This window comes from Xenopus laevis, chromosome 8S (assembly GCF_017654675.1).
Source record: "Xenopus laevis strain J_2021 chromosome 8S, Xenopus_laevis_v10.1, whole genome shotgun sequence".
Lineage (NCBI taxonomy): Eukaryota > Metazoa > Chordata > Amphibia > Anura > Pipidae > Xenopus > Xenopus laevis.
The window spans coordinates 7,923,844-7,949,967 of record NC_054386.1 but is presented as its reverse complement, the minus strand read 5'-3'; the positions used below and the strand labels follow the sequence as shown (position 1 = coordinate 7,949,967).

General features: G+C 39.6%; 1 protein-coding gene across 1 annotated transcript in view; it reads right to left on the bottom strand.

The window, feature by feature from the left end:
* Positions 1-24,868, bottom strand: part of mnat1.S (MNAT1, CDK activating kinase assembly factor S homeolog) — a 76,857-nt gene extending 51,989 nt beyond the window's left edge. The window contains 6 exon segments of the mRNA XM_018233681.2: positions 9,609-9,749; positions 12,410-12,513; positions 13,929-13,953; positions 13,956-14,004; positions 15,285-15,437; positions 24,457-24,868. Coding sequence (XP_018089170.2) covers positions 9,609-9,749; positions 12,410-12,513; positions 13,929-13,953; positions 13,956-14,004; positions 15,285-15,437; positions 24,457-24,545 — 561 coding nt within the window. The 5' untranslated portion in view covers positions 24,546-24,868.
* Between the last annotated feature and the right edge of the window lie 1,256 nt (positions 24,869-26,124).

The following is a 26,124-nucleotide window of genomic DNA, read 5'->3' as shown; positions in this document are numbered from 1 at the left end:
ATCCAGGAGCCCTCGGGACACTCCAAGAGGGCATTCCCATGGCATCACTGATGATGATGATGATAGTCTCATGCTTGCAGCATGGTGTACTAAGCTGATCATTACAGAAAAATCAGAGTTGCCTGCGAATCAGGAACATCACACTACAGATTTATTCTTGCCTAGTGCAAACCAGTAGCTAATACCTAACCAAATTATATTGATTCTTTTCCAATGGATCAGTGCACTTTAAAAAGTATAATTAAAATGTTACATAAGGTCATCTCCTATTCTCTATTAAAGGGATACTGTCATGGGAAAAAAAAAAAAATTCAAAATGAATCAGTTAATAGTGCTGCTCCGGCAGAATTCTGCACTGAAATCCATTTCTCAAAAGAGCAAACAGATTTTTTTATATTCAATTTTGAAATCTGACATGGGGCTAGACATATTGTCAATTTCCCAGCTGCCCAAGTCATGTGACTTGTGCTCTGATAAACTTCAATCACTCTTTACTGCTGTACTGCAAGTTGGAGTGATATCACCCCCTCCCTTTTTCCCCCCAGCAGCCAAACAAAAGAACAATGGGAAGGTAACCAGATAGCAGCTCCCTAACACAAGATAACAGCTGCCTGGTAGATCTAAGAACAACACTCAATAGTAAAAACCCATGTCCCACTGAGACACATTCAGTTACATTGAGAAGGAAAAACAGCAGCCTGCCACAAAGCATTTCTCTCCTAAAGTGCAGGCACAAGTCACATGACCAGGGGCAGCTGGGAAATTGACAAAATGTCTAGCCCCATGTCAGATTTCAAAATTGAATATAAAAAAATCTGTTTGCTCTTTTGAGAAATGGATTTCAGTGCAGAATTCTGCTGGAGTAGCACTATTAACTGATGCGTTTTGAAAAAAAACATGTTTTCCGATGACAGGATCCCTTTAAGTTTTTACAGCTTTTGTAGTTATAACTGAAATAAAAACTAGATTGAAAAAATGGAAAGCTAATAATAATTAAGTGAGACTCTTGGCACACAATGCCACAAAACAGCACCAGTCAAAACGAGTAGCAACAATTGGAACTCCACACAAAAATGTTCTCTTGAGGTCTGCTCCATGTGCACCAGACAGGGCACTTTTCACAGATAAAACAGTATAATAGTGGGTTTTTTGTTTAGGGGAGAAGTGTTCAACCCACCTATGTGACAGGGGCATTAGGGATGGCTACTGTATCCATGAAATGTGCTAGATGCTGCAAAATTAGGCTTATTACATTTGAATCACATAACAAAGGTTGCCATAAATATAAAAGCCCCTCCAGAGTAATGATTTGGAAGGTATCTATTTGGCAAATTTGAAAATCCCATCAGATAAGGACCAAATTGGCACATTGATGTGGTCCTCAACTGATTGGTGTCCATAGGCCTGCAGAATGATCCTAACTTTGTGACGCAGGATCATCTTCTTGCACCCAAGTTCAATTTAAAGCATGCCGAACAGATGTATGAAAAGAATTATCCTGAACAACAAATAACAGATAAATAATTGAAGCCTATAGCACATTGGGCAAATTTCTTGCAGTTTTTGAGCTACAAAAATTGTCTCAAATCGTCCCCTTTTGATGTCCTATTATGTTCATTAGTCACAAGATAAACTAGTGAGGCGGCTCCACACCCATAAAACATAGGAGATTCAATCATTTGCATCAGAATATATGAAGGTATTAAAAACCTTTTAATTATATGAAAACCTTTAGGCGGTTAAATCAGACATTATGCATAGGAGATACCATCTTTTCCAAAAAAATTCAAAAGGGACAGACATGAAAAAAAAAAAACCCCAATGTCTGCACTCTCTCACTAACCATGGATCAACATTTAATAAAGGATGGGGTGGTAAGCACTGCTAAGCCTTCCAAAATGAGCAGAGCATCCATTACAATTTTCATAGTAATTCTATCCAAAACAATTAAGAGAGGATTTTGAACCAAAGAACATAAACAATACCTATATTAAAGGGCCACTACAACTGGCTTTTTGATTTGTGCTCAGTATTAGTTACAGTATATCCATGTACAGATTATGAGCTGTGCCCCAGGCTAGCTTAGGGTTTTAAAGGGCAACTACACACTACAGCATTGCTGTTACATTGCATATAGTCCGAAGAAATCCCCATGCTGGCACTTCTTTACCATTAGTTTCTATGGATTCTATAAGCAAACTTGCATCCACTGCAGCAACACAAGGGAACAACAATGGATTGCTGTTTTAGGATGCCCTACAGATATTAACACAGGCCTCTAGTAGTTAGGCTACAGTAGTGTATGCAAGAATAAACCCCCCAGTAATTTAAAGGAATATAATACAGCTTTTCTATTGCAGAGAGCATACTTTATACAATAGCGATGGCCACCGTCAACTCAAACAGAACACAACAATGGCAAGTGGTAACGGGGGTGGCATTAGGCCAGAAAGCATGGAGCACATCAATTTCCTATTTAACAATATATTTTACCATAGTTTATATCATTAAAACGATTACAAGGTTCCCTGGCATTTCCACTGCTGGTTGGGTCTATGACTATATTTGAAGAAACATTATTTTGTGCTCAGTGACTGTATGCATTTAAATTAAAGGGGAACCATCGCAAAAATGAAAATGTAATATAAGCTTCTTCATACTGAAGTAAGAAAATTCTCCATTGTTTCTGAAATATATTCACTATTCCTATTCTGTTTCTCTTCATTCTGTCTTCATGCAGCAGTTGGGTGTCAGATGAATGATCCAATATATCTTATAGGGGGGCTCCTTTCCTAGCAGATGTATTAGAGCTCACTCAAATAACTGATTCCAGTACAAACAAAATCTAACAAAATCTAGGCAAAAGGAGCCCCGCTATAAGATATATTGATATATATATATCTAACGGTCAATGAATATCTGACACCCAACTGCTGCATGAAGAGAGAATGAAGAGAAACAGAGGCTGAGAGAGGAATAGTGAATATAAACTTGATTATTTCAGAAACGGTACAGAATTTTTAATTGATTATATTTAGAAAGTTTCTTATTTTAATATGCTGAAGCTAATATTATATTTTTCGGGATAGTTCCCGTTTAAATATGATTCTTGCATATGGGTGTATCACCAACAACAAAGAGGCAGTTTAGCAGTCCCAAAGTCAGACTCACTTAAAGCTGCATGCCCCCTACAGATTTACTGGCATTATGGGGTTAAGCACATTGTTCTGAGAAGCCACAATGGGCCAACTTGAACATTTTTGCCACATCCAAGCACTTATATAATGCTGTGCCTGTAGTCTGCCCAAATTCTAAAATGCCTGTAATAGAGGCACTTATACTTGATAAATATCCATAAAACACACAGATGCTGAACTGAAATGCATCTAATTTTATATTAACACCGATATCATTCCATACTCCTCATAGTGGTTCATTCTATTTCCCTAATGTAGCGTATCTACACTAAGGAATTTAAGAAGTGTATATAAATCAAACTCATGTCATTTTATGCATGGAGCTGTAAGGGATATATAAAGAATCCCTAGCAGGTATATAGGTGTAAGTTTCAAGAGCAGCAGTAGAGGAATCAAGTTCACAGGACCCGATTTGTTTGAATTCAGCTATGCGCAAAGGCCTTTTATACGCAACACTGGAGCCTGTTGGACTGAGTAATTGTGGAATGAATGGAGAGCACATTAGAACAAAATTAAATTATCGGTTACTTCTATAAATCCATTATGTCTTCTCAACAAGTGCACACCGTAACTCAGTTGTTACTTAAAGGGATTCTGTCATGATTTTTATGATGTCATTTTTATTTCTAAATTACACTGTTTACGCTGCAAACAATTTACTCTACCATGTAAAATGACATTCCTAACTCAACAAGTGTATTTTTTTTTTAGTTGTAATATTGGTGTGTAGGTGCATCTCAGGTCATTTTGCCTGGTCATGTGCTTTCAGAAAGAGCCAGCACTTTAGGATGGAACTGCTTTCTGGCAGGCTGTTGTTTCTCCTACTCAATGTAACTGAGTGTGTCGCAGTGGGACCTGGATTTTACTATTGAGTGTTGTTCTTAGATCTACGAGGGAGCTGGGTACATGTTATGTTGTGTTAGGGAGCGGTTATCTGGTTACCTTCCCATTGTTCTGTTGTTAAGCTGCTGGGGGGGGAAGGAAGGGGGGGCGATATCACTCCAACTTGCAGTACAGTAGTAAAGAGTGACTGAAGTTTATCAGAGCACAAGTCACATGCCTGGGGGCAGCTGGGAAAATTACAATATGTCTAGCCCATGCCAGATTTTAGAATTAAATATCAAAAAATGTTTGTTTAGGATAGCAGCTGCCATATTAGCTTGGTGTGACATCACTTACTGCCTGAGTCTCTCCCTGCTCACTCATAGCTCTGAGATCAGATTACAGCAAGGAGGGGAGGAGGGAGGGTGGAGAAAGGAGGGGATAGGGAGCAAACTGAGCATGTTCAAGCCCAAGCCCTGGAGGTTTAAGCTGAAAACAGGAAGTTGATACATAAGCCCATGAGTACACAATAGAAGGAAAGAAATGTGATGTTTCTTTTGACAGAGGACTCAGAGCAGCATTACTTTGAGGGTTTACTGGTGTATTTATATAGACCTTTCTGATAAAGCTTACTCAGTTTTAACCTTTCCTTCTCCTTTAACATAAGAAGCAGATTATTAACCTTTAGAAGAACATAGTAAATTGGAAGAACATAGTAAATTATTAGTTTTGATGTAAACCATGGGACCATGCCTAATTTCACCTGTAATATGAAAGGGGTTGTTTATCAGTCCCCCAGTCTGAGGATTCAAATCACCATGTTACCTCCTGGCACTAGGGAGCATGGACTGTTGATCCTACTTCTGACTAAAGGACCCAATTTCTGATAGAGGCTCTGTGCATGTCAGGACCCCCTTATTATCTATTCAATCCAGGAGTGAAGCTGCTAAGCCATGGTATGAGCCAATAGTAACATGTATGCATATTTTTAATTATAAAGTGCTACTTGTGTACACAGCACTGTATAGCAGAATAATACATGAAATAATCAAAAGAGAGAATGTATTGGCGGTGTTCAACTTCCTTACAGTGCTGGCCATCATAACTATTAGCATGTCGAAGATATACTTATTTTATATTTTTCAGTCACACTAGTGCACTTATTATTCTGTCTACCTTGTGTGATATGTTCAAGTTTACTTGAACTCTAGTTGGATATTTCACCTTGGACGTTTCAGGACAATCGATTAAGGATTTTGGACTCTTTTTGGACTACTTAAAGGAACAGTAACACCAAAACAGGAAATTAATTATTATTATTATTAACATGTATTTATATAGCGCCAACATATTGCGTAGCACTGAAAAGTAATTGTGATTATACAACTAAATCACATGAATTATATACATAGAACATATGGAGTTACATACATCACAATCAATACAGGTACAAAAAGGTGAGGAAGACCCTATGCATAGGCTTACACTCTAAAGGGAAGGGAGTAATACACAAGGTGTGGGAGTGGGCAAGATCGAATTAAGTGGGTGAGAAATGTGGTACTGTATGTGGTGTTGCGTCTGGTAGTTATGCAGAGTGAGGGTAGGCTTCTCGAAAGAAGTGCGTTTTAAAAGATTTCTTGAAAGCAGAAAGGTTGGGAGAAAGTTGGACAGACCGTGGGAGAGAGTTCCAGAGGAGGGGTGCAGCCCTTGCAAAGTCTTGAATGCGAGCATGTGAGGAGGTAATGAGAGAAGAGTTGAGTAGCAGGTCAGTAGAGGAGTGTAGTAAGCGGTTGGGTGAGTATATAGAGATGAGTTCAGAGATGTAGGGTGGGGCAGAGTTATGAAGTGCTTTGAAAGTCAGTGTCATTAATTTGAATTTGATTCTGAAAGGTAACGGAAGCCAGTGCAGGGATTGACAGAATGGCGAGGCAGAGGAGGAGCAGTTGCTGAGGTGTATGAGCCTCGCAGTAGTGTTCATTATGGACTGGAGAGGTGACAGTCTCTGGAGGGGGAGGCCAATTAATTCAAATATAATGTACTGTTGCTCTGCACTGGTAAAGGTTATGTGTTTGCTTTGGAAAGACGACTATTGTTTATATAAACAAGCTGCAGTGCAGCTATGGGGGCAGCCATTCAAGCTGAAAAAAGCCCTTTTACAGCCTAAAAATAAAAATGTATTGCATTATCTTACGGACAGCGACTGGGTGTTTTCGTCATCAAATTCTATCATTCTAGGTTTAAATGTTTGAAGAAAATGCAGTTTTCATGCAGAAGAAAATGCATATATTCTTCCTATTATAGCTATATGTCTACTTACTGTAGAAACAAGTTTAAAAAGGTGATTTCAGACATCTACTTAAAGGTAATAAAGCTTACAAAATTCATATTTATTAAAAGTACAAAGTACAGATATGAGCAACAGTTTTCCCTTCCACAATTTTCTATTGTGGATTGTTCACGCTGGAAAAGAGGCAATTAAATTAATTAAACAGGGTAAAGGGTGAGTTAAATAGAAACCATACAGTTCATTGAACAGACTTAAGTTGGTGGTCCCTAATTATTTACCTTCAGTAATAATATTCAAAGGCTAGTGCGGATCACTGGTAAGGCCCCATTTAGAATATACCATACAGTTTTGGTCTCCAGGACATTATTGAATTTAGAGAAGGGCAACTAAGCTGGTAAGAGGGATGGAAAATCTTAGCTATGAGGAAAGACTGGCCAAATTGGGGATGTTCACACTGGAGAAGAGGCGCTTAAGGGGTGATATGATAACTATGTATAAATATATAAGGGGATCATATAATAATCTCTCAAATGCTTTATTTACCAGTAGGTCTTTCCAGCTGACACAAGGTCACCCATTCCGATTAGAAGAAAAGGGGTTCCACCTAAATATTGTGAAGATGTGGAATTGTCTCCCTGAATCAGTGGTACAGGCTGATACATTAGATAGGTATAAGAAGGGGCTGGATGGTGTTTAGCAAGTGAGGGAATACAGGGATATGGGAGATAGCTCATAGTACAAGTTGATCCAGGGACTGGTCCCATTGCCATTTTGGAGTCAGGAAGGAATTTTTCCCCCTCTGAGGCAAATTGGAGAGGCTTCAAATGGGGTTTTTTGCCTTCCTCAGGATCAACTGGCAGTTATGCAGGTCATATACAGACTTATGGTTGAACTTGATGGAAGTGTCTTTTTTCAACCTAACTTACTATGTTACTAAGTTACTATGTTACATCTACCTGAAAGCAAACCCAAACTGGGACTGACCTACACATATTCACAAATTCTGGGAGAGCAATGTCACATAGGTTAATTTCCGTGCTATTTATTGAAACTTCATGATTAATTAATATAGAAACATAAAGGAAAATGGTACTTTCCTGTCATCCAAAACTAGCTTAGGCACTAATAATGCGGTTCAACATTCTGATGTTCTATCAGTTACATCTTAGATTCTGAACATTCTCTCCTCGCATACCTACACTACATGGGATCTTCAAGCTGCAGTGATCGTGCAGCTGTCTTTTACGTGTTTGTCATTTGGGTCTTTAAATCAGTATTCATATTCTCATTTTGCAAGTACCTCACTATTACTAGTATTCTTCTCACTCAGCAGCACAAGTACCCAGAGCAAACCAATCAAAATTAGTTTTATTTAGTCCAAGACCGACTTGAGCTAATCACCGATTGATTGCAATGGGTAACTGCACTGCTTTTAGGGTAGGACTCCACAGGCGATTTTCGCGCGATCCGACGCGCTGCAACAAAATGCCGGCGGCAAATCGCATGCGACGGAAATAAGGTAAGTGAATGCTTTGTCGGATGGTGTCGCAGGTTGATCCAACGCGACGCGACTGTCGGATGCAAACGCAGCGTGCAGCATCTGACAGTCGTGTCGGCTCAACGTTGCGACTTCATCCGACATTTCCATTACTTACCTTATTTCTGTTGCATGCAATTTGCCGCCGGAAATTTTGTTACAGCATGTCGGATCGCACGCAAATCGCTTGTGGAGTCCTACCCTTAAACTTGCACTTTTGTTGTTAGGGATGCACCGAGTCCACTATTTTTGATTCGGCTGAACCCCGAATACTTTGCGAAAGATCCGGTTGAATACCGAACCGAATCTGAATCTTAATTTGCTTATGCAAATTAGGGGTGGGAAGGAGAAAACATTTTTTACTTCCTTGTTTTGTGACAAAAAGTCAAGCAAATTCCCTCCCTGCCCCTAATTTGCAAATGCAAATTAGGCTTCGGATTTGGTTCGGCCGAATCCAGATCCTGCTGAAAAAGGGCGAATTCCGAACCGAATCCTGCATTAGGTGTATCCGTTTTAGTATTGGTATCCTGATTTCAGATTTTTGTCCAATAAGTTTGAAACACTGCTGCCCACTGAACTAACAATAAGGGCTAAATGAGTGTACATCCAAGAAACATCCAGGGTTGTATTTTAATAATCACTCCTTATAATACACGTAGCAGACTGGGTACCTGGGGACCACTATCAGCCTTCATACATACCCCAAGCCCTAATCTACCCAACTCAGACTTGAATCAGCTCGCTGTTGGCAGGACAGGCTTGGGTATACAAGAAAGGGGTTTTTCTCCAGTATGCCAGTGGGCTAGCCCAACACTGACACACATAAAGAGGAAGTCAGTCTGCACTGAAATGCACCGAATACACTATTTCGGCAGAACCCTTCTCAAAGATTTGGCCGAATAGCGAACCGAATCTGAATCCTAAATTAGAGGTGGGAAGGGGAAAACATTTTTTACTTCCTTGTTTTGTGACAAAAAGTCACACAAATTTCCCTCCCCAACCCTAATTTCCATATGCAAATTAGGATTCGGTTCAGCCGGGCAGAAGGATTCGGACAAATCCGAATTCTGCTGAAAAAGGCAGAATCCTGGCCGAATCCCGCACCAAATCCTGGATTCGGTGCTTCCCTACTCAAAAGAGAAAACAGATTTTTTTTTATATTAAATTTGAAATCTAACATGGGGCTAGACATATTGTCAATTTCCCAGCTGCCCCCAATCATGTGACTTGTGCACTGAGAAAATTTCAGTCACTCTTTACTGCAAATTGGAGTGATATTACCCTTTTCCCCTCCCAAAAGCCTAACAACAGAACAATGGGAAGGTAACCAAATAGCAGCTCCCTAACACAAGATAACAGCTCCCTGGTAGATCTTAGAACAGCACTCAATGTACAATCCAGGTCTCACTGAGACACATTCAGTTACATTGGACAGGAGAAACAACAGCCTGCCAGAAAGCAGTTCCATCCTAAAGTGCTGGCTTTTTCAGAAAGCACATGACCAGGAAAAATGACCTGAGATGCACCTACACACCAATATTACAACTAGTATGTCCAGTATACTAAACCAGCAAACAAGTTCAGAGAGGTCTTCAGAAAAACAGGAGTTCACCAGTCTCACATTCCTGACTTTCCCAAAGCACTAATATTTCTTTAAAAAAAGATCTGGCCATGATCCAACTAACTGGTCAAAGAGTATATTCCTTGAGGTATAATTTTACCATCTGAAACAGACGTATTCATTTATATTGATTCAAAGAAATACCAGCTGGTCGAGGAACTCTTGCTTGTTCTTTCTTTTCATCACTTGCTGCAGTTGCTCTTCTTTCTGGAGAAGAAGCCTCCTCTGCTCATTTTCATGTTTCTCCAATTCTATAGCTTCCTCCAGTTCTTCTTGCTCCCTTGTCTAAATGAAAGTCAAAGTACAGGTGTACTTACATGTAGAGGCACATTAATCAAAGGTCGAAGTTCAAATTCATGTGAGTTTTTTAAAACCCCCCTTAAATTCGAATGAATTCAAATTCGTCATAGGAAAATTAATAAAATTGAATTGTTTAAACTAGGACGAATTTAAACAACCTGAAAACTGAAATCGATTCGATCACTCAGTTTCTCTGAAAAAAACTCGAATGTCAGGAAGGCTGCAAACATCTCCAAATTGAGAAATTATAAATCTAGCCTGCAATAAAATAGCTTTCAGGTTGCTGGGTACCACTGATTTTAACCACCAAAAAACATTTTCCATTTCAGCTTGGGAGAGGGAGAGCAGAGGTGGATTTTATGTTATTCAAGGGACCGGACATAATGTAAAATCTGTGAAAATGTAAAATCAGGGCAATTCGCTATGCATTATATATTGGTGGGATCACAATAAACGCTGTAAACTTGAAATTAGAGGATGTAAAATTGAGGTTTCACACTACAAATTGGGAACCAAATGTTAATTTTCACAAAACATAAGTTAACCTAAGGGCGATGACATATGGGACGTTGTGTTTCATAAGCACTATCTTTCTCAAGAGTACCAAAATGAATACAAATACCCCTCAACAGGCTTGTTATCACTCTGACCCTGCCACCATAATTGCATTATTGCTCAATTATGTGACAGTAAGCATTTTCAAACATAACATAACACTAACTAAGAGGTTCAGAGTAACTATAAGGTTGGACTATAAAGGAGTAGTTGCTGGTATTTAATCACCATACGCAAAAAAGAAATTGTGCAAAACACCCCTTGTGCCATAACCACACTTAATCTCACGAGGCAACTTCGGGCTACGATACATGAATTTTACCACTGGCAATTGACTTTAATACCAGTGGAACGGGAACTTGGGACGTTTTGTCACCTGCGCTGGAGGAGATTGTGCGGTTGACAAAAGGTCCTCTTCTCTGTAAAATTAACTTCCTGTTAATGACCACCTTTGAGCTTCGGGAGGAGCCCTCAGCCTAATCGGGTGCCACCTGGTCTTACGAGAGGTTCAAGCAAGTGTTCTGGCAGGCAATGGGGCACGGCTGGTAGCTAGAGTCTTTGGGACCGAAGATCACGGTAACAGACAAGGATAAGGCAGAAGGATCGTCAGACAGGCTGGGTCGTGGCAGGCAGAAAGCAAGGGTCGTCAGGCAGGCAAGGGTCAAAACCGGGTATCAAGCAGGAAGGGTACAAGCAGAAGAGTAGTCGGATATCAGGCACTGGTCAGGATACAGAATTCGGGATGGTCAAGGTACAGGCTGGGTCAAACACGGATAATCAGATTCAACCAGACAAAATAGCACAAGGCTTCAGAACAGAGCACCAGAAACAAGTTCTATCACGGGCAGTTTGCTGGGAGTGGAAGTGGCCTATTTATACCTTGTTTGGACGCAAAGGTTTTCGCGCCAAAATCGGCGCACACGCGTCAGGATCGACGCGCGCGCATCCGCGTCAATAAAGGAAACGAGACGCGGGCGCGCGCGTCCTAAGGAGGCAAGATGGTGGAACCACGAGGCGGGCGTCCCCGCGGCCGGCGTGGCGGGCGTCCCCGCGGCCGACTTACAGCACCCCCAATCCCAGGTAAAACAGATTTCCTTACACAGACCCAGCATATGTACTGGGATATCTTGCATAGCAATTATCTATAAAATGCATACCATTTTGTTCATTGTGTTCATAATGTTCAGCTTGTTGACAAGTTGCTCACTACTTTCAGCTCTGTAAACATATTTCTTTAGTATTCCATGATGCACTGGAATTAGGAATTCAGAAAAAACTGTATATGTATATACACACACACACACACACACACGTATATATAATTGACAACACATTTCTGAGGCTACTCTGCTACTTGACATAGTAACTTTCATTGACAAGTTGCATCCTTTAGGGTGGCGCCAGACAGGGAAAGCAGTTGCCCAGCGACAAATCTTCACTACTTAGGCGACTAATCTCCCCAAAATGCCTTCCCGTCGTCAGCGCCGGATTTCATTTCCAGCCGCCCCTAGGCCACGCGGTCCGACCAGGCTGCCGCGCGGTCCTAGCGCCCGCCTTCCCAGCGCGCCGGCGAAAAAATGCCGGCGCAGCTGGTGTAGTTGAACGGGGACGCGAACGTCCCCATAATGCGGCTGGGCGGCATGCCGCCCCTATTTTTTGCCGACCTAGGCCTATGCGGCCTTGCCGCAAATCCGGGCCTGCCCGTCGTCAAGAATATGAATCGCCTGCTGGATGGCATAAAAATCGCTTCAGATTTCCAAAGTCGTCTGATGTTTCCTCGTGAGGCAACTTCAGAAAAACCGAAGCTATTCGCATGCTATTCGTATTCTTGCCGGCAGGAAGGCATTTCGGGTAGTTGCCCAAAGTAGTGAAAATTTGTTGGTGGGCGACTAATCTCCCTGTCTGCCACCACCCTAACAAATAAATAACGTAACATGTGTTGACATTGTTATTTTGCTTCACAGACAAACTCACACACCCTAGTTTTTAATAAAACCAACATAAAGAATGATGTCACTAGATAAATGCCACCAAAACACACACACAAAAATGACGGCTCTTAGTGAAAACAAAGAAGGTATTATACAAACCATTTTTATCTTGTTTTTTTGGATTGTGTCTTTGTTTTCTTTTTGATACATATCTATTTTTCTTCTGCTATTGTCAAGATCTACATTGTTGGTCAAATTAAACACTGCAGGAGAAATATAAAAAAAAACATTAGCTGATAATAGCGAAGTGCATTGTTGTTAGAACAGAGAAACAATAGTTGGATGTAAGGGAAGGGTTCAGAAATTCCTTTATGAACATGCTACTCTCAGGTTTATTATTGTTCAAGCTCGAAAAAAAATATAATATACAGTGAAACCTCAATTTTAAGTACCCTGATTTTAAGTTTTCCCGCATTTTACATTTTTTATTTGTGGTCCCACCAATTTATGATGCATTTCAACAGGTGCATTTCCCTGATTTTAAGTAAAGTTTTCCCGGATTTTACATCAAAATGTTGTCCTGATTTTCCCAAAAACTGTTGTTTTTCCTCTATGAATGCAATTATTTGTGAAATAAAGAGGTATAAAATACTAACCAGATGTATATTTTGCCATGGTTCTGCCTGTCCCTGCCCTTATACAGCCCTGCACCAATCACGTATTGCTTTAGGTTGTGTATGTGACTGACAGAGAGGCACATGCCCCCATAGTGTAACATTAACGCTGCAATGTTTTACTCTTGTTATTAACACAGTAAATACTGTATATCCTTTCAGTACTTGAAGAAAAATTTACTTTAAAACATTTCCCTGATTTTACGTTTTCCCAGATTTTACATAATTTTTCCTGGTTCCCTGAAAAACTTAAAATGGGGTATATAGCTATATGGGTCACTCCACAAACAGAGTATGTGACCTGGGTGCCAAGTGACAAATATGTAAAGCAAAAGGTAAAGACTGGCACACTCAGGGTTCGTATTTTATGCAAAAAAGGAGAGTTTATAAACTGCCTTCACCTTGCCTCCCCCTGCTAAAATGAAAAATTGCCTGCGGCAATGCACTCGCGGTGCTTTGATCTCCGAAGTCGAACAAAGCTTCCTTTTCAGGCAAGGAAAGTGCTAAAGTGCACAAGTCACATGACTTGGGGCAGCTGGGAAACTGACAATATGTCTAGCCCCATGTCAGATTTCAAAATTAAATATAAAAAAATCTGTTTGCTCTTTTGAGAAATGGATTCCAGTGCAGAATTCTGCTGGAGCAGCACTATTAACTGATTCATTTTGAAAAAAATTTTTTTTCCCATGACCGTATCCCTTTAAACAAAGGTGGCGTGCACACACACACACTTGTCAAAAACTGCAAAACAAATAGAACAGTGCAATATTGCTGAATATTAAAAAAGCAAGTACATGCAGGCTTGCGTTTGGCATTTTAATCATTTGATTGTGTGTTTATTTTAGCACCTGCTGTTCTATTATAGGTAATGAATATATTAGAGACAAATTTAGAGACAAACAAAACTGAGCATGTCAATGCAGATTATGAGAGTGTAGGCAACTGTCACAGTAGTTTTGTCTTTGCTAATCCTATGAAAAACTGCAGCAAGTCACATAACATACCTATTTCTTCAACTTCTTCTAAAAAAAATCATTGTATTCTCTTAGACATTGAAAGTCTTCTTCACGTTTATTGTACCTACCAACAAAGTAATCAATTAGAAGCATGGAAATACAAATAAAAACTGTGTATGGGAAGAGAGGGTGGATTCAAAAGTTTTTGAGAGAGAGAGAGATATATAGATAGATAGATAGATAGATAGATAGATAGATAGATAGATAGATAGATAGATAGATAGATAGATAGATAGATAGATAGATAGATAGATAGAAATAGTGAGAGCAAGAAAGACAGATAGATAGACAGACAGACAGACAGACAGACAGACAGACAGACAGACAGACAGACAGACAGACAGACAGACAGACAGACAGACAGACAGAGACAGACAGACAGACAGACAGACAGACAGACAGACAGACAGACAGACAGACAGACAGACAGACAGACAGACAGACAGACAGACAGACAGACAGACAGACAGATAGATAGATAGATAGAAATAGTGAGAGCAAGAAAGACAGACAGATAGATAGATAGATAGATAGATAGATGCTTCCAGGTATTGCAGACAAGCTGTAAACCCCCATTGAGATTAGTAGCAGTTGCATTTATATGAATCAGAATCATTCATATATATTATTTAGTTCAAAGGTATCAAAACTCATTGGGGGTCATTTATAAGGTCAATTTTTTCGCAAATGATTGTATTGCCCATGTTTTTTCCTGAACGCTAATATATTGCACTGCTCTGCCCGTCTTTCCGTTTTTTTGCGAATGAACATTGTGAATTAATTTTCGCAAATGAGACGGGAGTTTGCACGAGCGTACCCAATGTGCAAGGTTGTTGTGTGCAAAAATAGCGTTGACAGTAACTTAAATTCGCACTTTGCAAAACTGTTTTGCGAATATTTTCTCCGCCACCAAAGTTGTGGGGTAATTCAGTCGCAGAATGTACAGATATAAACAATTGCAATTTTTGACATATTTAAAAAGCTCTTATAGACATTCGCATTGTGAAAAAAAATTCACAATTCTGTTTGCACCACACTTATTCAGCTTTATAAATATAACCATGCACAGGGCAAATATATTCACTTTGCCAATCTATCTGCCTTGTGCAAAGTTTATCAATGACCCCCATTATTTATTATTTTGTCCTCAGGAGCTTACAGCTTATGAAGGATTCTGGCTTATAGGTTTGACAAAATAACAGCATCTGAGATCATACACGTTGACTTTTTAATTTGTAAAAGCCTGGATGACAGAATTGTACTCTTCTTTCTTTGGTTCTAAAATGTATTCCTGGGTGAAGAATAGGCAGTTTTAATAAATAGTGAATGAGAAGCGAAACTCACATTTTCAGAATTTTCTTCCTTATCTCCACTTCTTTGTCTATGGTTGGATCTTCGAAGAGCTGAACTTTAAAGTTATTTTTTCTAAGTGGAGTATTGCATTCCTGGCATGAACCTGACCCTCTTACAAACAACAACTCTACACAACTTTCACATCTGGAAAGGATAGAAGGATACGGTTAATGCCAGTGCCAAATCATTTAAATCATTTAAATCATAGTACAGAAAAGTTGCTTCCAATAGTATTACAAAGTAACAAACATGTAATTAAAGGGTTGTTTGCCTTTCAATCACTTTTTAAAACTGAGTGGTTTTCAGATTGTTCACCAGAAATAACAACTTTTTTCAATTGCTTTCCATTTTTTATCTCTTACCATTTTTCCAAAATGTAAGTTTAAATTTTAAAGGGATCCTGTCATCGGAAGACATGTTTTTTTCAAAACGCATTAGTTAATAGTGCTACTCCAGCAGAATTCTGCACTAAAATCCATTTCTCAAAAGAGCAACCAGATTTTTTTATATTCAATTTTGAAATCTGACATGGGGCTAGACATATTGTCAGTTTCCCAGCTGCCCCTGGTCGTGTGACTTGTGCCTGCACTTTAGGAGAGAAATGCTTTCTGGCAGGCTGCTGTTTTTCCTTCTCAATGTAACTGAATGTGTCTCAGTGGGACATGGGTTTTTACTATTGAGTGTTGTTCTTAGATCTACCAGGCAGCTGTTATCTTGTGTTAGGGAGCTGCTATCTGGTTACCTTCCCATTGTTCTTTTGTTTGGCTGCTGGGGGAAAAGGGAGGGGGTGATATCACTCCAACTTGCAGTACAGCAGTAAAGAGTGAAGTTTATCAGAGCACAAGTCACATGACTGGGGGTAGCTGGGAAATTGACAATATGTCTAGCCCCATGTCAGATTTCAAAATTGAATATAAAAAAATCTGTTTGCTCTTTTGACAAATGGATTTCAGTGCAGAATTCTGCTGGAGCAGCACTATTAACAGATTCATTTTGAAAAAAATGTTTTTTCCCATTACAGTATCCCTTTAATGTTCCTGTCTCTGGCGTTTCCGTCTGGCATTTCAGTAATGCAGGGGCCGATTCTGAACTAAAACAATTTGCTACATTAGTTCATACATTTCTCAGCAGCATCTGTGGAATATTAGCAACGAATAGAAAATAGAAAGTGATTGGAAAAAGTCTTTATTTCTGGTGAACTACCTGAAATTAACTTAAGTTTAAGGGGCAGATTTATTAAGGGTCGAATATTAAATTCCAATTATCAAATTTTTTTTGGTGTCAAAATTCACACATGTGAATTAGAATGTGAGACCATGGAAACCGTTCTAATTTGAATATTCGCCACCTAAAACCTGCGAGTTCACTTACAGAGGTCCGTTGAACCATTAGAACATGTCAATTGCCTTCCTGACACTTGAGGGGTTTTTTTTTGGAGTGGAAACTCGATTCGAATTCAATTAGAATTTTCAGGTTGGGACTATTCGATCGAATATTAGACATTCAAATTTTTTCTTAAAGGAGAAGGAAAGGTTAAAACTAAGTAAGCCTTATCAGAAAGGTCCATCTAAATATACCAGTAAACCCCCAAAGTGGTGCTGCTCTGGGTCCCCTGTCAAAAGAAACACTGCATTTCTTTCCTTCTATTGTGTACTCATGGGCTTCTGTATCAGACTTCCTGCCTTCAGCTTAAACCTCATTGCCCTGGGCAAGAGCATGCTCAGTTTGTTCCTCTTCCCCCCCCCCTCCCTTCTCTACTGTAATCTGAGCCCAGAGCAGGGAGTGACTCAGGCAGGAAGTGATGTCACAACATGTTAATACTGCAGCTCCTATCCTAAACAAACAGAGAGTTTCTAGAGCTTTTTACTCAGGTATGGTAAAGCATTCTACAGAATAAATATAGCATTCTAGCTTGCACTAATGCAGCTAATCTATTGGCAATAAAATGCCTCCGTAACTTTCCTTCTCCTTTAAATAAACTCCAGTTCGAGTTGTGAGTATATTCCAATTTATCAGAGTAAAAAAAATTCACATAAATTCGACCTTTGATAAATCTGCCTATAAGGGGCAGATTTACTAAGCCTCAGGTGAATATTCGAATTTCAAAAAGTTCGAATTTCAAAGTAAATTTTTGGATACTTCGACCATTGAATAGGCTACTTCGACCATCGAATTGGACTTTGATTCGAACAAAAAATTGTTCAACTATTCGACCATTCGATAGTCTAAGTACTGTCTCTTTAAAAATACTTCAAATTCAATACTTCGCCAAGTTAAACCTATCGAATTGCATTATAAGCCTATGGGGACCTTCTACAAGCATTTTCTACGTTTTTGGCATAGAATAAAAATCCTTCGATCGATCGCTGAAAATCGTTCGAAACGTTAGATTCGAACAATTTAATCGTTAGATCAAACGATTTTTTATTTGATCGATCGAATGCTTATTTTAGCGCTAAATCCTTCGACTTCGATATTAAAATTCGAAGGATTTCAATTCGATGGTCGAATTGAAAATCCGGCATCTCAGACCTGTCGAGGATGCATATAAGTCAATGGGAAAAGTCCCAATGATTTTTTGATGTGTGCTGGGTTTTGTGCAATTACCCAAAGTTTTCGGGTGAAAATTCAGGGAAAATCGTGAAAATCAGATGGAAAAATCCCCAAAAAAAAAAATCATCAAAGTCAGATTTTTTCCCGGGAAAATGTAATAATAAATAAGAATAAAAAACCCGAGCGGATTTGATCGGAGTTTATAGTAGAAAATATTGTGATAAATTTAGACTTTGGTAAATAACCCCCTACGTGTCTTTTAGCAGAGGCAATTCTCAGTATTGTCTATGGCAGGGTATCTTTTTTTGGCATTATGTAGCCACAACAAGTAGCTGCTACTAGTAGCTCCATGTGTCTTCACCCTAAAGGTTTCATTGCAGAAGTTCATAAGAGGTGTAAACATAATAAACCCATAAGATCAATCAAAAGCTTATTAAAGTCATTACTGCAGTGCAATCATTAAAAAAATTGCTGACTGGTGAACATGGGTTAGTACTTCGGAGTAAAATTACACCAGTAAAATAATTTTCCATTTTGTCTAGGTCATCTGAATCCAACAACCTTTTCAAAATAGACATTAAGTCATGTGGTTAAGGTTGCAACTATTTATATCTGTACCACATACCTCGCTGCCCTGCAAACTTTTATTAATGCTTCCTTTAGTTACACTATGCACCACTCCAGACTTTTAAAAGTACCACTTGATAAATATAGTCAATCATTTGTTCTATCAAAGTGGACCTGTCACCCGTACAGAAAAATCTGTGTAATAAAAGTCCTTTTCAAATTAAACATGAAATCCAATTTCTATTTTTTATTAAAGCATTCATAGCTGTTGTAAATTCATTTAAAAATCTCAGCTGTCAATCAAATATTGTCTGCCCCTTAGAGTCCTGCAGCGGGTTGGGTAACCGCAGGTATCTGCAGGTTACCATCAAAAACCCTGCGGGTTGCAGGTAGAGCAAGTATAGACGTGGGTCGGGGGTTCTCCAGGTTTGCGGGTTTTCTCAATAGCGAGTTTTACTCCTTTTTTTCCGATCACTCCTACTTCAAATGATGTCACTTCCAGTTTACAATGACAGAACTTCCTGTTTCTTGATCGTCAGAGGGTTACGGATGGGTTGCGGATAAGGTACTTGCGGGTTGGGTCGGGTAGCGGGTCCAAGCAGGTGAGTATGTGGGTCCTGGTGCGGATTGTGTTTAACAAATTGGTTCCGCGTAGGACTCTACTGCCCCTCCTCTATGCCTTTGGCATAGAGGCGGGGCAGACAATTACTTTCACTTTCCATTCAGCACTTCCTAGATGTCACTGCTCTACACACATTCCCCCGTTCTCTTTACCATTTAATTGTGTAGCCAGGACATGGGGATGGACATCAGGTCCCCCATTCTGGTGCACAAACAAGATTCTGAGATGATACAAGGCTTGTCTTAATAACAGTGTCCACAAAATGGCTCCTGCCTGCTTGCTATAATTATGAATTCCCAGACTGAAGGAAGCAAGATTTAAATAATTTATATAGTGTAATTAAAGTTCATTTTGCTTGACTAATGTGATAAAATAAGATTTTGAATATTTTTTTTGGGTGACAGGTCCCCTTTAAATATTTATCATACTCCAACTGATAATTATAAACCAAGATATATTTGTTTTAAAAAAAAAAGTCTCCTTATATTTTGTTCAACCTGATTAAGCGTTTTCCAGTAAGACTGGACAAGGAGATCCACGCAATGGCTTTTGTATCCATATGCAAACACAGAACAGCCATTTCCAAAGAATACAAAATGACACATATTTAATTACTTTTCTAAATCAAAATCTGGCCAAATGCAATTAACAATGAGGTCCCCTTTAAATATTTATCATACTCCAACTGATAATTATAAACCAAGATATATTTCTTTAAAAAAAAAAATATCTCCTTATATTTTGCTCAACCTGATTAAGCGTTTTCCAGTAAGACTGGACAAGAGATCTACGCAATGGCTTTTGTATCCATAAGCAAACACAGAACAGCCATTTCCAAAGAATACAAAATGACACATACTTAATTACTTTTCTAAATCAAAATCTGGCCAAATGCAATTAACAATGAGAATATTTAGACATGGGTTTCCTCAGTTTGTTTCTTTCTACAAAAATCACAACTCAAAAGGACAATTATGTGACAAATCCAAAGTGCTAAAGAAACCAAGATTTGGCGCAAACATTTCCATGCTGCTAAAATAACCTCACAAATCAGATTTGGCATCTTTCAGCAACACCAGCTATCTCTCGAAAGCCTTTCTTCTGTGCTGCTGAATAGTCTGCTGTTTCAGCTGTTATGCTTTGAGGAGTCCAACGACCCAAGGGCACAGCAGCTGAACCTGCAGACTACTGAGAAAGCACAGACAGAGGAACACCAGAGATGCTGAATTTGCTGGTACAGGAACAACTTTTGGCTCCAAGCTGCATGTGACTTATTCAGTGGAGAATACACACAGGTGTCCTAGTGAGAAAAAAAATGTAATAGACACTTTAAAAATAGCACACTAGTCACTTATAAAGGGCATAACACAAACAGAAAAAAAATGAAAATCCTACAGGACACTCAAGCTAAAGAATGTCAAATTAAAGGCAACAGAAAACCAATTTAGGTCCCTTTGTTTCTTCTTCACTTTGATTTACCTACCGTTTTCCTCCAGTCTAATACACCCCATACTCTTTGTTAAACAAACAGTAACCACAAAAAATTAAAGCGTTTTAAAGCATGCTAAAAGTTATGCATTTGTTTTAGAAAGACTACTATATTTTATATGATTAGGCTGTTTTGTAGCCATGGGAGGCAGCCATTTAAAGGAGAAAAGGCACAGGCTACTTAGCAGATAACAGATACAATCGTGTTCTGCAGAATGCATCTGTTATCTGCTTTGTAACCTGATCCTTGAACTGCTGCCTCCATGGCTACACAGCAGCTTGTTTATATAAACTATAATTGTGTTTCTGAAACAAACACACCAATTTTACTAGTGCATGGAAACAGTACATTATATTTTCATTACTTTAAAACATTTGAATTTTTTGGTGTTTCTGTTCCTTTAAGAAAAAATGTCAAATCCCATTTTATCATGTAGTTAAACAAAATAAACTTCACTTGCAGTAGAAAAATTATTTAAATCGTCTTTATTTTTAAGTTATGGAATTCACAATCACAGCAAAAAGGTAGATGCCATTTTGTGAATATTGTATTACTAAAGTCTAAAATAGAATAATGCTAGAAATGGTGTATTTTGTATACTAAACATAAACATGGACTTACTGCACCAGAAACCTAATCAAAAAATTATTTATGTTTTCAAAGCTGGCCACAGGGGGCTGTCATCTTCTAACTTTGTCATACATCTTTGCAAGACCAAGACCCTGCACATGCTCAGTGTGGTCTGGGTGTCTGTTGGGAGGTTAAGCTTAGGGATTGTCATAAATTATCAAAAGAGCACAAGTCAAATAATATCTGGCAGAAGATTTTTTCTGGTCAGAGTTTTAAAGGGGAAAACACCATTTTTTCAGAGGAAAAAAGAAACTTGAATTTTTCATGATTTATTAAACCCCGATGCTGCTAAAAGTTTGAATACAAAAGTACTCCATCTCAAACCTGCCTATGTCATGTAGAAGTCAATGGCAGATGTCCTGTCCTGCAATTGGACAATATCATGGTCTGCACTGGGTTTTGTACAATAATCCAAAGAATTTGTGGATTCCAAGAGATAATCCTAAAAAAATTTACAATTCGGATTTTTTACGAGTTAATTGATTGATAAATACAGTAAAAATGTGCACAGAAGTTTGGTCAAAGTGGTTCTAAGCAAATAGTGAAACATTTTCTGGTTTTAGTAAATAACCCCCTAAAGTGTGACTCACACATTCAGGGCAAGGAGTGGGGTGAACCATGTCCTAAAACCTACAACATACCTCCTCAGCTACTCTGCCATGCATGAAAGCTTTAAGAGCTGTTGGACTTTTGGTTTGTAATAAGGTTTTGTCTTTGCACTCTCCTGTAAGGAACATTCACATTTACAGAGTGGTCCATTAACCCAAAAAAAATTTAAGTAAATGTAATTTTCAGCAAATTTTCAATATGAAGTGATTACAAATATTTAGTGATTTTATGTGATAAATATTGAAAATAGTGTTTTCTTTTTCTATGCTGCTGGTTCTGTGTCTTGAAACAATTTAACAGAAGTCAGACTTGCCTGCTTTCATCACAGCTCTTGGCTGTGACCACAAAATACATATAGACAAATACAAGAGTCCTCTGCATTCAACCCATTATCAATATATTTAAGACAGAGACATTTTGTGCTACTGCTACTGAAAAATGCCTTACCCTTTAAACAAAACAGGGATTGTTTGTCCATATATTAAATATATTGATAATGGGTTGAGTGCAGAGGACTCTTGTATTTGTCTTGGCTTTCTGTAACATTGTTTCAGAGAACAAATACTATTAAAAACCACTGTAAGGGCAGAGACACAAGCTCAGATTCGGGGAGATTTAGTCGCCAGGCGATTAGTTTTCCGAAGTCGCCACAAAGTTTCCTCTTGAGGCAACTTCGGGCAACTACGGAAAACTAAGCACATTGATTGCCATCCCATCGGCGATTTACATTCTAGCTGGCGGGAGGCAGTTCGGGGACATCAGTCACCCTGAAGGAGAGGAGGTTTGTCGCTAAGCGACTAATCTCCCCGAATCTGAGCGTGTATCTCTGCCCTAAGTATGCAAACGACATAAACTGAAAATAACATTTTCATTCCAGTTTACACCACCTTTAAAAACGAATGTACACAGACGGAGCACAGTATCCGACTTGTATCCTAGTGGATGTTTCACCTTTAAAGGGGACCCGTCACCCAAAGAAATTATTCAAAATTCTATTTTTTCACATTAGTCAAGTAAAATTAACTTTAATTACACTATATAAATTATTTGAATCTTGTTTCCTTCAGTCTGGGAATTCAAAATGATAGCAAGCAGGCAGCAGCCATTTTGTGGACACTGTTTTTAAGGAAAGCCTTGTATCATCTCAGAATCTTGTTTGTGCACCAGAATGGGGGACCTGATGTCCATCCCCATGCACTGGCTACACAATTAAATGTTAAAGAGAACGGGGGAATGTGGGGAGAGCAGTGACATGTAGGAAGTGCTGAATGGAAAGTGAAAGTAATTGCCTGCCCCGCCTCAATGCCCATGGCATAGAGGAGGGGCAGACAATATTTGATTGACAGCTGAGATGTTTAAAAGGGCTATGAATGCTTTAAGTTTACTTTCAGTATCTTATAGTATTGCCAGTACTAAGCACCTTTTTAATTAGTCTTCATTAAAATTAATTTGCCTTCGTCTCATTCTTTCCAGCTTTTAAATGGGGGTCACTGATCGATGGGCGAATAAATTCGGCAGGCGCGTCAGAAATGTCTCTCGCGTCAAAACCGTTGCACATCGACATTATTCTGACACCCATTGACTTTAATGCTGGCGTCAAAATTGACGTCAAAGTTTGCGTTTCCATGTCAACATTTTCAGCAAAGCGAAAGTGGAAAAATTCGCCCATCACTAGTCACTGACCCCATCTAAAAAACAAATGTTCTATAAGGCTACAAATGTATTGTTATTTCTAGTTTTTATTACTGATCTTTCTATTCAGGCCTCTCCTATTCATATTCCAGTCTCTTATTCAAATCAGTGTATGGTTGCTAGGGGGAATTTGTCTCCTAGCAACCAGATTTCTATCATTGCAAACTGGAGAGCTGCTGAATAAAAAGCTAAATAACTAGAAAACCACAAATAATAAAAAATGAAAACCAATTACAAGTTGTCTCAGAATATCACTCTCTGTATCATACCAAACATTAACTCAAAGGTGAACAACCCCTTTAAGCTGACAAATATAAAAGCAAACCCCATTTCCAGAGCTAATGTCATCTAACCATTAAAGGGGAAGGAAACAATCAGGAAACCTCCCACCCCCCCTCCCGTTTGTTGCCCACCCTCCCTCCCCCCCCTGGCCTACCCGTCCCGCTGGGCAAATGCCCCTAACTTGTTACTTACCCTTCTGCGCAGGTCCAGTCCACGGAGTTCACAGACGACATCTTCTTCCAAACGATCTTCTTCTTGCTGTGAACGGGGTTTTGGCGCATGCGCAGTAGGATCATTTCGCCGGTACGGATCTACTGCGCATGCGCCAAAAGACACGCGCATGCACAGTAGATCGTACCGACGAAATGATCCTACTGCGCATGCGCCGTTCACAGCAGGAAGAAGATCGCGTGGAAGAAGATGTCGTCTGTGAACTCCCTGGACTGGACCTGAGCAGAAGGGTAAGTAACAAGTTAGGGGCATTTGCCCAGCGGGACGGGTAGGCCAGGGGGAGGGGGGAGGAGGGAGGGTGGGCAACAAACGGGAGGGGGGTGGGGGGTTTGCGCCGACTAGGTTTCCTTCCCCTTTAACACAGAAACAGCTGGAGAACCATGGGTTAGAGGTGTCCCCCTATAAAGTTTCCTCTATATAGACATGGGAACAAATACTAATGTGAAAAAAACAGGCTGGAGTGAAACGAGGAACCGTTAGAGACTTACAGCGTATGTCCGCACACATTCACCATCAATTTCAGAGAAGGGTTCCTGTACTTTGTAGTTTTACACCTCGGGCAACATTGGTCTTCCATTCTGCTCACCTGCCTGCACAGAACAATTTCATCCAGACCGCCTACGTCCAGTGTCCGCCTGTGTTATTGTCCTGGGTAGGAACCTGATACGCTTCACTATAGTTCCGCTTTCCTCGAAGTTTATAAACAGCGCAAGTGCTGCCGTGCTCTGACATTCATGGCCATGTGGCAAGAAAAAGGATATAAAGCTAGTTATTTTTTTTCTCATGATAAGTTTTGTGTTCTTGCTGCTTTCCTTATTGTCGCGGATATTGTTTAGTTTATACACAGTGAGTTGTAAGCTCTGGGGAGTGTGCATGCACTGTACAGTTAGTATTTCATTGAGGCAAGAGCTGAATTTAATGCTGGACGGATGTCTCAACTGCTAGGAAACTATGAACTTATATTATATCATGTTATTGCCTCACACATGGGGTGAAAGAACAAAGAAATAAACCTCTTTCTTTCTTTCTTTCTTCTTTTAAAAATTTAGGTAAATACTCCTTGAGTGTCTGGAGAGCCTGGGTATTTTAATATTTTAAGAGTTAACTCTTCTCTTTGTTAATAAAATTCACACATGGGGTGGGCAAAGGTATACTTAGTAGTGACGTGAGGGTAAAGAATATTTGACCTGTGCCTAGGGTTGCCACCTGGCAGGTAAAAATGATGGTTGAACCCAATGTTATTAATAGGGGAAAAAGATAAATATATAGCAAGGCCAGTATTTTTTTCCAGAAAAGGTGGCAACCCTACCTGTGCCAGACCCAACCCCTACTAACCCAACACAAAGCCCTCTACACCAGTGATTCCCAACCAGTAGCTCTCGAGTAACATGTTGCTCCCCAATCCCTTGGATGTTGCTTCCAGTGGCCTCAAAGCAGGGGCTTATTTTTGGATTCCAGGCTTGGAGGCAAGTTTTGGTTGCATAAAAACCAGATGCACTGCCAAATAGAGTCTCCTGTAGGCTGCCAGTCCACATAGGAGGCTACCAAATAGCCAATCACAGCCCTCATTTGGCACCCCAACAACTTTTTGCATGCTTGTGTTGCTCCCCAACTCTTTTTATTTTTTAATGTAGCCCACGGGAAAAAAAAAAGTTGGGGAACCCTGCTCTACACCAATTTATATAGCAACTTGTCCACACTCTGACATGGTCTAAAGCAGGGGTCCCCAACCTTTGTTACTTGTGAGCAACATACAATAGATACAACAATGCTCCGGGCGGTGTCAAACAAGGGCTGTGATTGGCCATTTGGTAGCCCTTATATGGACTGGCAGCCTACAGGAGGCCCATTTTGGTAGTACACCTGGTTTTTATGCAACCAAAACTTGCCTACAAGCCAGGAATTAAAAAAATAAGCACCTGCTTTGAGGCAACAACATGTTGCTCAAAAGCCACTGGTTGGGGATCACTGGTCTAAGGGGACGGAACAAGACAAGTGCAAGTATATATGAGCGTGAGCCATAAGGGCATGGGTTGTTGGCAGCCCACATTCCACTTCTGTGAGCAACTGATCTTGGCATAAACCCGCCGGTTTCTAGCTGACCCATGCATTGCTAGTTCCAAGTGATTCCAAGAGCTGCCACCAGAGATGTAAAT